The sequence below is a fragment of the Pan troglodytes genome, chromosome 1, assembly GCF_028858775.2.
Source record: "Pan troglodytes isolate AG18354 chromosome 1, NHGRI_mPanTro3-v2.0_pri, whole genome shotgun sequence".
Classification (NCBI taxonomy): domain Eukaryota; kingdom Metazoa; phylum Chordata; class Mammalia; order Primates; family Hominidae; genus Pan; species Pan troglodytes.
Window position 1 is genome coordinate 194,159,249 of NC_072398.2, and position 14,666 is coordinate 194,173,914.

Here is a 14,666-nt window from a genome sequence, read left to right on the forward strand (position 1 = left end):
GCTGCTGAAGTCTCCACCTGGTCAGGGCCTAGCTGGGGCTGCAGCTGAGTGCGTGGAGTCCCAGAGCACTGGCAGGACTGTGCTAGGGCTAGCCCTGGACAGACAGCACCCTTGTGGACATGCAGGGGGTGGGGACAGGATTCTTTTAGAGATGGCGATAGAGATTGTGATGCATCCTTTGGAGTGCGCCCTGAAGCAGGGAAATTCCACTGAGCCTTCCTAAGAAATAGGCACAGGCTGGTCCCCGTGGGGACTCAGGAACCAGGCAGTTCTCCCAGGCTTGGGAGAGGCACACCCATCCTTTCTCACTGTCAGACATCCATCAGCTCAGGAGGCCTGTGTGCCAACCACAGAGACATGACCCACTGGTTGATACTTACGAATTTTCTAGCACCTGTTCCCCATCTATTTAAATATATGTGGGCTTTTCATGGTGCTGTTTTCCAAGGTTATTGATGGCCACAGTGCCAAGTGTTAAGATTGACAGCTAGCTGGCAGGTCATCCACAGATATTCTCTCTGACTTGTTATCCCCCCACCCCTGCTCCCCTTTCCCTGCCCCCACCAACTGCAGGATGGCACTCCTGAGACAGCGCTTGCTGGGGGATCTCTTTTAAACCTCCAGTGCTCCCAGTGACTGATTTATTCATTTCTGCAATAAATCTATCAAGTCAGGCCCCATGCTAGCAGCCATGGACACAGCAGTGAACAAAACAGGCAGGATCCCTTCCCTGATCCTCAAGATCCTACATTCTAGTGGAAGAAATGGGCAATTATGTATGAACACAGGAATAGATATAAATATTCAATGAGAGCAAGTGTTCTGGGCAAGGAATGTGGCTGGGTGGAAGAGCTTCCCTGGTTCCCAGACTGGAGCCTGGGCTGACAGGTCCTGTAGATCAGAGAGCAGTGGGGAGTCACTGTGACCCATCCCAGGAAACTTTGGGGGAAGATCGTGGGGACTCGAGAGGTCAGGGCTAGCCATGCCCTGTTGCCTTCACCAGCAGCAGTCAGGGGAAGCCAGGAAGGGCATCTGGTTATGCAGCAGAAACTGGTGATGAGGGTTGGGTGAAGGAGGACATGGATTTGGGAAGCTGTCCCCCAACCCCAGTTATGGCCGTGGCACTATGAACTCTGGTTTCCCAGCCTCCAGGTGGGTTGGCAGGTGTGATGGGAAGATCTGTTATCAAAGACACACTACCATTGCCCCCGCTGTGTCTCATCTTCCTCCCAACTAGGAACTAGACCTTGGTTCTGGCCTGCATGTGTTGGCCCCAACCTCTGTCTACAATGCCAGGGATGGTTCCGCCCAATCCCACTGCCCCAGCCTGGAACAGGGCTCTTTGGAGCTGGACATGCTGGGAGCTCACCTGCGGGCAGGGGAAAGAGATGGGCTCCAAAGGTGGAGCCCAGCCCTCCCCCAACCAGCCAGGTTGCCCAGGGCAGTGACTGGAGAGCTCTGTGGAGCTGAGGATTCACCAGGACCTCTCTGAGGTGGGAATGAGGGCAGGTGAGGGCTATCGGTGCTAGGGTCCACTGACAGGTCAGAAGGAAGAGGGGTAGCAACGTTCAGGTGGGTTCATCCGGGGCCAGGGCACAAGCAGCAGGCTCTAAACTCTGGAGAGAGGCAGGCAGGGGACAGGATCAGGTGAACTGGCAAGAGTTAGTGCAGGAGACCTGATGCCAGAGCTTAGCCCATTAGGCTGGGGTAAGGAGTAAGCAGGACTCTTGGGGGTATTTTGATGCTCATTCTTCCAGCAAAATTTGATTGAGCCCTTACATTGTGCCAGGCTTTGCGTTAATCCCTACAGACACATCAGTGAGTGAAACAAGCTCATTCCCCACGCTCCTGGGCTGTATATCCTGGCAGAGGAGCTGGGCGTCCCACAGTGACTTACAAATAAAAATTCCTTAGTGATAAAGACACAGAGGAGCAGTGCGGGGGCTATGGGAGTGTGTAACCAGGACCTAGCCTGAGGGCAAGGGGAGCCCACTGCCTTCAGCTCCGTTGGGCTGTGCTAGGTCAGGCCCTGCCCTGTCTGGGCTAATACAACTGTCAGGGTATGAGGTGTGGGGAGAGAACTTGACTGAAGGGACACAGAGTCCACGGTGCCTCAACCTGGGGACCCCTATGGGGTCTATGAAGCAGGGAAGACCTGCCCATCCTTCCCAAAGGACAGAGGCATAGGGATGGAGCTTGCTGGGCCTCAGAAATTGGGCTGTCCTCTCAGGCCCAGGAAGGGTACACACATCTTTCCTCACTGTTAGGCAGTGAGGCTGCTGTCAGCTCAGGAAGCTGGTGAATGAATCACAGGTACTAGTAGTTGACCCATCGGTTGACACTTATGAATGGGCTAGCACCTGTTTCCCCTCTGTTCAAATTTGTGGACCGTTCAGGGTGTTGGTTTGTCAGGTTCATGTCCAAGGCCCTTCAGGAACACAGGGTTTTCTTAAGCTTGGAGGCTGTGGCTCAGCAGCAGACACCGTCTGTGACTTGCTTTATCCTCTTGTAAACGGCCATGTCCTCTGTCAGCTGACCCAGAGGACACGCTCGCTGGGTGCCTCGTCTAAACCAGCAACATCCTACTCATTCATTCCCAGAGGCTCTATGAAAGGCCTACTATGTGCCAGACACTGTGCCAGCCATGGGGCACACAACAGTGAAAAGGTGACAGGCTCCGGCCTCACTCTCCTGAGCTCATGGTCTGAGGGGGTGGAAACACCCAGAGAATCGGCCAATGCCTCTAAAATCACAACTGTGATCAGTGCTGGGAGCGACAAGTGCCTGGTGCGATGAGAGCAGTCGCCAGGGAGTTCTGATTTCCTCTGAGGCTTGTGTCTGTGGAAGTGATGATTGGGCTGAGATCTGAAGCAGAAGTCGGCATTCACTAGACAAAGAGTTTGGGGAGGAAGAGGTTCCAGGTGGAGACCAGTTCATGTGCAGCATTCGGAGGTAAGAGGAGGGGCTGGATGAACATGGATCGGAGGGGCTGCAGGAAGCCTGGGAGGAAGAGAGATGGGGAGGACAGTGTAAGAAATGTTGGAGAGCCTTTCAATGCGGCAGCCACCAGCCACACGGGGTTATTTAATTTTAAGCTTTAATTAATTAAAATTCAATTAAAGTATAAATTCAGTTCCTCAGTCTTACAAGACACATTTCAAATGCTTGACAGCCACGTGTGGCCCACAGTTGCCATATTGGGCAGTGCAAACAGAGAACCTTTTCATCGTTGCAGGAAGCTCTGTTGGACAGCACTGGACTATATCACGCATGACTGTAAGCAACCCTAGTAAGAATTTTTTATCCTAAGGGTATTAGGAAGTCCTGACCTACTTTAATTAGCACCATGGATAGGGATAGATTCAAAGTGGTGATTCCCACCACTTTGGGGAAAGAGCAGAAGGTGAATTCCGTGATGCCACATACCAAAGATGTGGGCAGGATGCCAGCAGAGTCCCCCGGGAATAGTCCCGTATGCATGGCAGGAGTGAGGCTGGTTTACTTAGGCAGCTGTGGAAGCAGCAGAGGGACCTGGAGGTGGCAAGGGTGTACCAGCAGCTTTCTGCAGCTGCAGGGCTCCCAAGCCAGGCAACGTGAAGTATATGCCGGGAAGCCCCATGGTCAGGGGCCAGAGTCAAGTTCACGTCTCTGGGAATGCAACACTGGGCTCAGGACAAGGCAGGGTGGGTCCAGCCATGATGCTTGCTCTTCAGAGTGAGACAGGTGCTGGGGTGGGGACAGCAGCAGGCTGTGGAAGGAGCCCCATGCGTCCTGCACAGGGTCTAAGTGGCAGGAGTGTTAGTTCCCTAGAGCTGCCACACCAAATGGCCATGAACTGCCAGTGCTGGAGGTCAGAAATGAGAAATGAAGGTGTCAGCAGGGCTGGTTCCTTTTGGAGGCTCTGAAGGAGAACCTGTTCCATGCTTCTCTCCAGTCTTCTGGTGTGGCCGGCAGTCCCTGGTGCTTCTGGCTTGTATCTGCTATTCCGGTCTCTGCCTCCAGCATCACATGGCCTTCTCTGTGTGTATCTGTGCATCCTCTTTTCCTCTTTTTTTTTTTTTTTTTTTTTTGAGACAGAATCTCGCTCTGTCACCCAGGCTGGAGTGCAGTGATGTGATCTCGGCTCACTGCAATCCCTGCCTCCTAGGTTCAAGCAATTCTGCCTGCCTCAGCCACCCAAGTAGGTGGGATTACAGGTGCATGCCACCATGCCCAGCTAAATTTTGTATTTTTAGTAGAGATGGGGTTTCACCATGTTGGCCAGGCTGGTCTCGAACTCCTGCCTTCAGGCAATCCACCCACCTTGGCCTCCCAAAGTGCTAGGATTACAGGCATGAGCCACTGCGCCCGGTCTCCTCTTTTCCTCTTCTTATACGGACACCAGTCGTTGGATTTGGGGCCCACCCTCATTCAGTATAACTTCATTTTAACTCGATTTCATCTGCAAAAACCTTATTTCCAAATAAGATCATACTCATAGGTACCAGGGGTTAGGATTTGCACATAATTGGGGGTGGGGGGGCATAATTCAATCCACTACATGTGGCTTGCATGGTAGAGTGGTAAAATGTTGGGCTTTGAGATCACAATGAACTGGGTCCAAGTACTGGCTCAGCCACTTACCAGTTTAAACAAGCCTCCTAGCCTGATTAAGCCACTTGTCCCCATCTGGAATATGACGAGGATGTTGACCACCTGGCGGGGATACTGGGAAGATGGCATAGGCATAGGCAGCATACGCAATACACTGAGTCATGCTTGGCTTGTCTGATGGGGATCCCAACTAAGAGGTGGAGAACGGAGATGAGGAAGCTGGTGGGAACTATACTTGGGAATCCAAGCAGGCAGCTTCCAGCAGGGACACCAGACACAGGCAGCAAGCTGGGAGTCAGAGGCCAGATCTCAGACCTTTGGGAGGACCCCTGTCCTAAGAGAAGACTGATCAGAGACAAGTTGTTAGAGCTGAGGCCACAGTCCCAACCCCATTCCTGGTAGGAAGATGTCCAGGTTTTAGTCTGGAGTACAAGGCAGGAGTCAACCAGCAACCAGGGCATCTGGAGACTGAGGAACAAAGGATGGAGCTATAGCAGGTTAAATTGTTCTTACCTTCAGTTTGGGGAGCTGGGGGTGTGGTAGAATGGGTGGGGGCCTGGTGACCTCATGCAAGGATAGAGGACACTGGGAGGAGGAGAAGCCAGGAGGGTCCCAACAGATTCTTGGTAAGTGGAAAGCTGCTTATGGGGATGAAGTAATGTCCTGGGAAGACCATCCTGCCTGGTCCAGAGGTTTAGAAATAGTACAGAAAGGTCCTTGGTGAGGCAGGAGGGCTGACAAAACACTCGTTAGACCAATGAAAGTGTTGCACAAGTCAAGGGTTTGAAGTCATTCAAGGACATGATTACTATAAATATTATAGCAAAGACCAAGGAGCTTCTCTCCGAGCCTCAGTTTCCTTCTGTTAAAAAAAAACAATAAACAATAAAAACCATGGGGTTGGAATAGATGTATTCCTCGAATAGACTTGAAGTTCTCTCATCCAGCTCTGACAGCCTATGATTTTATGAATCATCCTCAAAGAAAACTTGCACAAGTGGGAAGAGCCTGCCAAGATTGGGCCTTTCATTCTGAGTAATGAACCGAAACAGCAAAGGCTTGACATCTGTTCCCATCTTTCAAGGGAAGTTGGACAAAATAATGCCTTTTTCAGGGAAATGTAGTATTTTCTGCCTTAACCAGAAACGCAGTGGAGAACTCCAGCCTTCCTGAAGACCAAGGGAGAACACAGATCCAAACTCCCAGTAAAGGTCATATTGGCCAGTTGTCTTGCCACCGTAGGTATAGAATGCTGCGGATGCCTTGGTCTCCTGACCCCATTAAAACCAAAGAGCAGGAAGAATGGCAGGGAGGTTTCAAAGGCTCTGAGAGGATCTGGGGGAAGGGCTGGCCAGAAGGCCAATCACCTGTGGCCATGTGATTAGCTTTCTCACCAGCCCTTGGAATAATCATTGGCTACAAACAGCTCAGCCCCCCAGCCATAACTCTCTTATCCAACTTGCCATCAAAAGTTAAAGGAAGATTCATCACCGCCATTGACTTTGAGGTTCTTCCCAAGAATCCACTCCATTTCCAGAGACCAGTTCCAAAGGCATTTTGAGCAATGATAATGACTTTGGAGTAAGAACAGAACCTCCCAAAGCAATATAGAGTAAAGCGTCACTTAACAACAGGAATACATTCTGAGAAATGTCATTAGGCATTTTCATCGTAGTTGGAACATCATAGGCTATACTTCCACACACCTAGATGATAGTGCCTACTACACACTTCAGCTATATGGTATGGCCTATTTGCTCCTAGGTACAAACCTGTACAGCATGCTACTCTACTGAATACTGTAGGCATTTGTGTATGCAAAGTTATCTAAACATAGAAAAGGTGCACAGCAAAAATAGTACTATAATCTTATTGATTATAGTACTATTGAATACGCAGTCCACTGTTGACCAAGAGAGTTAGGCAGCACATGACTGGACTTTGAAGGGACAGGACTTGGGGACGCCAAGTTCTGGAATCAAAGACCTTCTACATCTCTCTCACGTCAACATTACAGAGAATCCTAGAACTTGAGGACTGAAAGGAACCTTTCAGGGTATCTCACTCAGGCTCCCACCCCACCAAGGGATCCTATCTACAGCCCCAGCAGGGGCTCACTCAACTGGAAGCTGCATGACACCAGGGACTCGGTCTCTTGCTCACCACTCCACACCCTCCCTGATAGTTTTGTTTTTTTTTTTTTTCTGCTTTCTTTTGTATGTACCCTGAACTGAAAGGACTCTGGGAGCTGGGGTGGCGGCAGCTTGCCCCGTTCCTCCTTCTGCCTTCAGCCAGGCAAATTCCAACTCACACATTCAGACATTTACAAAAGAAAGACCATTTATAATAGGCTCCTCCTCCCTATCTTTCCCAGGTTCTGAAGGTCATCAAATCCTTGGACTCCAAGTGTCAGTGATGGGGTGTGGGGGCTGCCTTTAGAAGGAGAAACATTGGGTGGGCAGTGTCAAAGTTGTATTTCCCAGCTGCTCCCAGCCAGGAGCACCTGCAGAGCTGTCCAGAAGCTGTGATTCCATCCATACTAGCGCTTCCCTCCTTGACATCTGATTTTGACTGGATTGCTAGTTCCTGTTCTAAGATGAGTGAAGTCAGAGCTAGTGTTAGCAGGTACCCTTTAGTAAATAGTTTGATTAATGCCCATCTCCCCTACTAGACTGTAAGCTCCATGAGGGCAGAAGTCATGTCTGTTTGGGTCCGCTCTGTATCCCTGGTGTCTGTTGGAGTTCATGACACAATGAGTGGATGAATGGAGTTGGACCAAGTTAATGGATGGACACCTGGAGGCATTGCCTTGGAAAGAGGTTTCAGAGGGAGGTCCCCCCTTGCCAGAAAGGTCTTTAATGCTGGTTGTTAGGCCCCAGCCTCCCTTTCTGTCCTCTCCTACTTGAGGAAGGGAAGTGATAACTTAGTTCACATTCTGAGATGTAAATATCCCCAGAAGCCCCAGGGGCAGCCTCTCAGAGGGGAAGGTTATTAATTAACAAATATTCCAGAGGCTGAGATGGGGCTTGGGGATGGAGAAAAGAAGCAGAGACTCCGCCCCAGCTCCAGCCACACTCAGAAATTCAAAGGCAAATAAGCAGATCAGACACAAGGTCGCATGGAGCACAGACCGCCATTCAAGCAGAGCAGAGCTGGCTTCATGGAAGTTTAGAGATGGAGGCTGCGAGGGAGGGTTTCTGGAAGAGGCAAGATGTGCAGAGGAAGGCAGACAGTGGTGGGAATGAGACTATAAGAAGAGGACATCCTAAACAGTGTGGAATGTGCAGAACATGGGGCTGAAGGAGGGACTGTAGTAAGCAGGAAGTGGTTTCATTGGGGCCTCATGGGGGAGGATGCCAGTGGGGTCCTGGAAAGATGGGATGGGAATGAGGGAATCTAGATTTTTAATCAGGAAAATCTCAGACCAAAAAATTGAACTTTAATTCTTCCGCTTATTAAAATTGTGATGGGCTAAAATTTATTAACACAGCATTCCTAGAATTACCCCACCCCCTTCTTTTCCACTCCGCACCACCTCCTATTAATAAAGGCCCTCCTGGATTTGCTTCTTTTGTTTCTTTTCTTTTTTTTTTTTTTTTTTTTTTGAAACAAGATCTCACTCTGTTGCCTAGGCTGGAGTGCAGTGGCACGATCACGGCTCACTGCAGCCTCTACCTCCCAGCCTCAAGAGATAGAGATCCTCCCACCTCAGCCTCCCAAGTAGCTGGGACTACAGGCACGTCCCACTGTACCCAGCTAACTTTTTAATTTTTTGTAGAGATGGAGTCTCACTATGTTATGTAGGCTATTCTCAAACCCCTGGGCTCAAACTATCCTCCTGCCTCAGCCTCCAAAGTGCTGGGATTGCAGGCATGAGCCACAACGCCCAGCCTGCCTGTCTAGTTTCTCCAAAGGAGGGTATTATCTTTGCCCAACTTGCATTTGGAGGGCTTTTAGGATATATAGAAAATCCAGAATGTGGTGAAGCAGTCAAGAAGTGGATGGGAGAGGAAAGCAGAATTAAATAAGCATTGTGGTGCATTCTGTGTCCTCTTTGTGGTTTTGAAAGACACAAATAAAAAGCACGAGCTATTTTTGAATGTTCATAGGTTACTGAACTGCATTTATTTGACAAAGCACCATTTTGAGAAGGGAGCACATGGGTTACAGCTTTAATAGAGTTCCATTCTCTGCATGTTTATTCCACCACCCTCTTCTTCAAGACCATGAGCTCTCTTAGAGAGCAGAGGTTAAATTGAATTCATCATTGTCTCCCCAGCACACTGAGTTGGCCCTGAAGGAGGGGTAGTAAATGTGGAAACAGAAGAGCGGTTAGTGACCTGGGGCTGGGACAACTGACTTCACCCTCATCTCTCCTCCAGCAATGGTGTTCTGTCTCCCGCTATTCTGAGACTTTGCTCATAGTCTGTCTTTCTCTCTCTGTCTGGTTGCAGAAGGCAGATCTGGCCGTGGCCCCCCTGACCATCACCCATGTTCGAGAGAAGGCCATCGACTTCTCCAAGCCCTTCATGACACTTGGTGTGAGCATCCTGTATCGAAAGCCCAATGGCACCAACCCCAGCGTCTTCTCCTTCCTCAATCCCCTGTCCCCAGACATCTGGATGTATGTGCTCCTCGCCTACCTGGGGGTCAGCTGTGTCCTCTTCGTCATCGCCAGGTAAGGCAATTCCTTGGCCAGACGTCGGGCCCAAGGTTGAAGGTCTAGGGGTTAGGCAGGTCCTCATCTCCTCAGCCCCTGGCACAGAAAGCCCAAGGCTCAGGCCACTGCTGTACCCACTCCTCTTCCACTCCCTATGGCTCAGATTCCTTTGTATCCCTCAAGGAACATTCCATGCCTTGGCCCTCCCCACCCCCATGCTTGAATCACCTGGTCCTCACCCTCGTCTGTGTCTATAACTCTGAGATGAAGCAGTTGCACCTCAGGTCCCATTAGCAGGCTCGAAGAGGTCAAGTGGTTGCCCAAAGTGGCACCACATGAGCTAGGCACCTGGTGCAGCAGACTCAGGACATTGGGTGGCCCAGTGGATGGCTTAGAACTTGGAAAACAGGGTGTGTCTATCCAAGCCACAACAGCAGGGGGAACAGTGCCCAGTAAACTCCCACCCATCCCCACATGCAGAAACACCGCACACATACACACATCCCTGTCTGGGCTCCCTGCTAGCAACATGCTTGCACATTTGGTTGTTCACATAAAGTAGACATAGCGCACCCTTGCTGGTGGGTGGTAGGAGGAGGTCACTAGGGGACAGGTTTCGCCCAGTGTTTGGCGAACACCTAGTGCTCGCCAAGCACTGTGCTCTGCACTTTACAGCTGTTATCTTATTTAGTTCTTCCAGCCTCCCTTAAAGAGGAGACACCTGAGGCTCAGAAAGTCTCACCACTTGCCAAGGTCATACAAGCAATAGGTGACCTTACAGCGTTTGACCATGGGGGTCACCAAGCCTTTTATCTATGACCCACATCTCCGTCCGGTGGTCCGCCCCTACCCCGGGTTGGTGGCTGCTGGGGCCCGCTCCCCACCCCTTTCCAGCGGAACCCTCTGCCTTCTCCCTCTGGGCTCCAGCCCCAGCCCCTGATCTGGTCCTTTTTTTTCTCTAAATCCTAACAAAGTGCAAAGAGAGACTTCTCTGGAGAGGCAATTTGAGATCCAATGACTTGGCGTTTTCAGCCTTTTTTTTCTCCAGAGCCTTCTTTAAAAGCCACCCTCCCCCCACTTCACTCCCTTCCGCTCCCTCCTCCCACGCTGTGAGAGACCAAAGGGAAGGCTGTGAGTGATGAAATGTCCCTGCTCCCCAGGCCCTGTGCTGCCAGAGGCCTGAAGCTGCGGTGGCCGCCCTGCCTGGTCGGCGCAGCAGCAGCCGAGCCTGCCACAGAGAGGCCTTCATTTATGCCTCTTGTCTCTAATGGTCTAACAAGCCTTTGAAAGCCAGGAGCCACTCTCCAGAGCTCACAGCATGATTTTAGCGGCTCCAGGGGTCTCTCAGCTCCCACCTTCTCGGGCTTTTCCGGCATCCGCTCTGCCCTTTTGATGTGTGTCCCATCCCCCTCTCATTCCTGGCCCTTCACCAGCAAGCCTTCTTCCCACTCTGCCTCCAGGCTCGGAAGGTGGGAGCCTCCTTCCCAAGGTTAGGCTGGGAGACTTTCTAGAAGAGATGGGTTTCCTAGAGCTGCTGTAATGATAGGAGACCCCTGAGAAGAGAGGAGAGGGACAAGAGTTTTGGCCGCCGAGCTAGGAAGAGCATCAGAGTGCACTTGTCACCTCGCCCAACACCCTCACAGCACCACTCACACCTCTCTTGAGGTGGGTATAATTATCCCCAGTTTATAGAAACAGAAACTGAGGGTTGGAGAGGTTAAGTCATTGCCTAGAATCAGAAAGCTTTTCTTTGACAGAGTTGGGCTTCAAACCCAGACCAGATATAAAGTTCAAATTGGGCTTCAAACCCAGACCAGATATAAAGTTCAAATCCAACTTTATATCAAGGGTGACAAACGCAAGTACCTGCCAGGACCAAAGGGAGTGAAGCAGGCATAGTGATAGGCAGTGGAGAGTGGTAGGGACTAAGGCACCCTGGAGAGCTCACCTGACTGAAGGGGGCAGCTGCTGCTCAGCTCCAACAGGTTGTACCAGGCAGAGATGCAGGGCCAGTGTTGCAGAGCTCATGATTCTGAGAGAGATTTGGATTTTTATGTGACATCTCACAGTTTTTCTGTGTGGCCACTTTTTGAGACGGAGTCTCACTCTGTCACCCAGCTGGAGTGCAGTGGCATGATCTCAGCTCACTGCAAGCTCTGCCTCCCAGGTTCACGCCATTCTCCTGCCTCAGCCTCCCAAGTAGCTGGGACTACAGGTGCCCACCACCACACCTGGCTAATTTTTTTGTATTTTTAGTAGAGACGGGGTTTCACTGTGTTAGCCAGGATGGTCTCGATCTCCTGACCTCGTGATCCACCCGTCTCGGCCTCCCGAAGTGCTGGGATTACAGGCATGAGCCATCACGCCTGGCCGTTTAATTTTGTATAACACTGGCAGGGTCAAGCACAACATATCTGTAGGGTGAATGCGGCCATCTCCCCTTCACTCCTGGTGACCATGCTGGCTGCTGGAGATCTGGACACAGCTGCCCACAGTTCCAAGAAATGGGGCCTGGGAAGGGTGGACAGGTCCCCAGGTCCACTCTGGGGCAACTCCAGGTTGGCATAGGACTGTCCATCTTGCACACTGGCCTGGCCTGGCCTGTTTGGCCCACACCAGGGGACCAGGCATTGTGCAAGGCCTTTCACTGCCACCAAGATATTCTGCTTCATGCCTGGTGAGGTAGGAGGAAACAGGAAGGGAGCAGGGGGTGCTTTCTCACCACAGAGATCAGGACAGTTGGCACTCGTGACAGGGGATGATCCTAAGTGCCTGACCCAGGAGGCAGGGCTGAGGGTGAGCAGCCCATCTACTTCCTGGGGGCCACATTGCAGCCAAATCTGGGTTGAGTATCCCAAGGAAGCAAGAGCTTTGGCCATAGTGGATGCCCTGTCTCCACCTCCACACTCCAGCTGGGGATGGAATGTAGCCTTCTCTGTGGAGACAGAGAGTCTCCAGGTCAACTTCTGACTCCTATTTACTCTCAAGACTGGAGAAGCCTTTGCAACCGCAAGCTACAAATCCAAGATCTGCCATTAACTCCAGATGACACCTTCCCTCCTCATCCTGCGACCATCCCACTCCTCTTCTCTCCTGTGGCCGAGGAGGGTTAGAGCCTGGACGCTCTGTCCCACTGACTGCAGGATCCTCGTGGCCTCCACATCTGTAAAATGGGCACCGTGCATGCTTTCACCTCTCGGGAGGCGATGAGGACCCCAAACTGTAACAGCATTTGATAGCCAAGAAGCCCATTCTAGAAGCAGTTATTTTTATCATGATAAGCAGTCCCACCCCTGGAACTTCATCCTGTTGAAACATCACCATTGAGCCACACTTTAGCATTCTCCCAAATCTAGAAAGGCTTTGCAGCCAAGCCCCAGAAGACAAGGCCACCCTTGGGCATCAGGGCCGACAGAGTTGTGTCCAAGGATGCTTTTCCAGCAGAGTGCACCACAGTTGGAAAGAGAGGACAGCTTAAGTGCCCATCAGTCAAGGCATGGTTAGAAACACCTGCGGAGTGGTCACAGAGCATGAGGTAGATCCGGAAGAACTGACCTGAAAAGAGGTTGGTAACATTAAATGAAAAACCAAGTTTTCGGACAGTATAGTGGTATGATAGGGGATTTTTTGGGGTTAAAAATATCATATATGTTATATATTTGTGTATGTGTGCCTGGTACATGTAAAGAGCAGGACTCGGGAGATCTCACCAGAAATCAGCTTTATGTTGTCTCCCTCCCACCTTCCAGGTTGTTCAGAGGTGGGTGCTCTTCCAGTGGCCCCCTCTGGCAGGGCCTCCCTTCATGGCCCACTCCCCACTCAGCCCCTGGTCCTCCAGCAGCCTGTGCCCCATGGCATCTCCCTGTTGGAATCCCATTGCCTTCTAGGATGGGAGTCAAAGTCGGCCTGGGCTGGATCTGTCTTCTGCATGGGTCCATCTGGTCCAGGGGAAGCACTGTGGACCGAGCGTCCTGGGACCCGGTGGTGTCTGGGCCTGCAGGCCAATGTTGTGCAGCAGGGACTCTCCTGGTTCCACCGACAGAGCACCCATCAGCCCGACCCCTGCCCTTCACACTTCCCAAGTCCATCCGCTCAGTTACAGAGCCAGGCACTGAGCTGCCTCGCCCCCTGGGAAGCCCCTCTCCCTCGATGTGGTAGAGGAAGCGGGGGCTCTGGACACCCAGCTCTCCAAAGACTCTCTCCAAAAACCCTTCTCACAATAGCCTCTAATCTCTGCTTTCTCCATTCTAGATCTCTTCCCTGTGGATTTTAGAGCCTCTAACCAGTTTGTGGTCATTTCCTTTGAAGATCCCTGTCTTGGTTTGAAACCTTTCTTTAGAATTTCCTATTTGAGGGATCTTCCCGCTTCATGAAAATAAAATTCTTTCCACATGACCACTGGTAATCAGTGTATAATATATTACAGGTTTTAGAAGGGAGACAGAAAAGAGAGGTCACAACATCACACTTAAAGGGCATTGCACTTTAAAAAATGAAACAAAATTCCACTGGACTTCTCTCTCCTTCCAGATGTGTCCTCTCAGCATCCTAAAACCTCCCCCACAAATCTAGAGAAAATGTCCACCAGCCTGGGACTTTTTCCAGGGTCCCCCCAACCTCTCGAGCTTCTTTAAACATACATATCCTCAACTGGAACTCACGCAGTGAACAAAAACTCCCTTCAATTCAGTAATCAGGACTCCTCTTCCTTAGAAGGCAGTAGGGGGCTTTAAGTAATCATTTTTTCCCTGTCATATATATATTTGTATATTCAAAGACAAAAATCTAAAAAATTATATAACGCATTGTTCTCTCCGGGGGATAGGATGCTGGAGTACATTCACTTTCAGATTGTATTCATCTATACTGTCTGAATATTTTATAAAATGTGTCTTCTGCTTTTTTTCCATTTTAAGGTTTTTTATTATACCCAAAATTCAAAAGCATGTTCTCACTTTTAAAAATGTATATAATGCAGATAGAGCAATAGGCTCCTGAAATTCCTTCTGCTATTTTGATGCCCCTCCCCAGAAGTAAACACTGATATTTTTTATCTAGAGACCCTTTCAGACCCTTTAGTATGCATTTGCATATGAGTATACATAAAGCACTGAATAGTTATGTCTTTAGGAGTCTGTTTATTTAAGTGTGGTCATATTGTTCTTATTTTCTATTGCTTTTAATACATTGCTTTTAATATTTTTATTGCTTAGATCTTCAACAATATGTGTTGAAGATCTTTCCCCACCAGCACATCTCAAGTATCTCATTCTCTTTCAACAGCTGCATAATATTTCACAGTATAGTTATGGCATCATTTATTTAATCATTCCTTTATTGAAGGACATTTTGGTGGTTTCCAGGTTTTTTTTGCAATTGCAAACAATGCTTTGATAAACACCCTTGTGTGCTT

The 14,666-nt window shown here is 50.1% G+C and overlaps 1 protein-coding gene across 2 annotated transcripts in view; it reads left to right on the forward strand.

Annotated features, from left to right (window-relative positions):
* GRIK3 (glutamate ionotropic receptor kainate type subunit 3) overlaps positions 1-14,666 on the forward strand; it is a 238,704-nt gene that overhangs the window by 199,389 nt on the left and 24,649 nt on the right. For both annotated transcript variants that reach the window (XM_016959390.4, XM_524666.9), the window contains one exon: positions 9,048-9,271. In XM_016959390.4, coding sequence (XP_016814879.2) covers positions 9,048-9,271 — 224 coding nt within the window. The remainder of the gene's footprint in view (positions 1-9,047; positions 9,272-14,666) is intronic.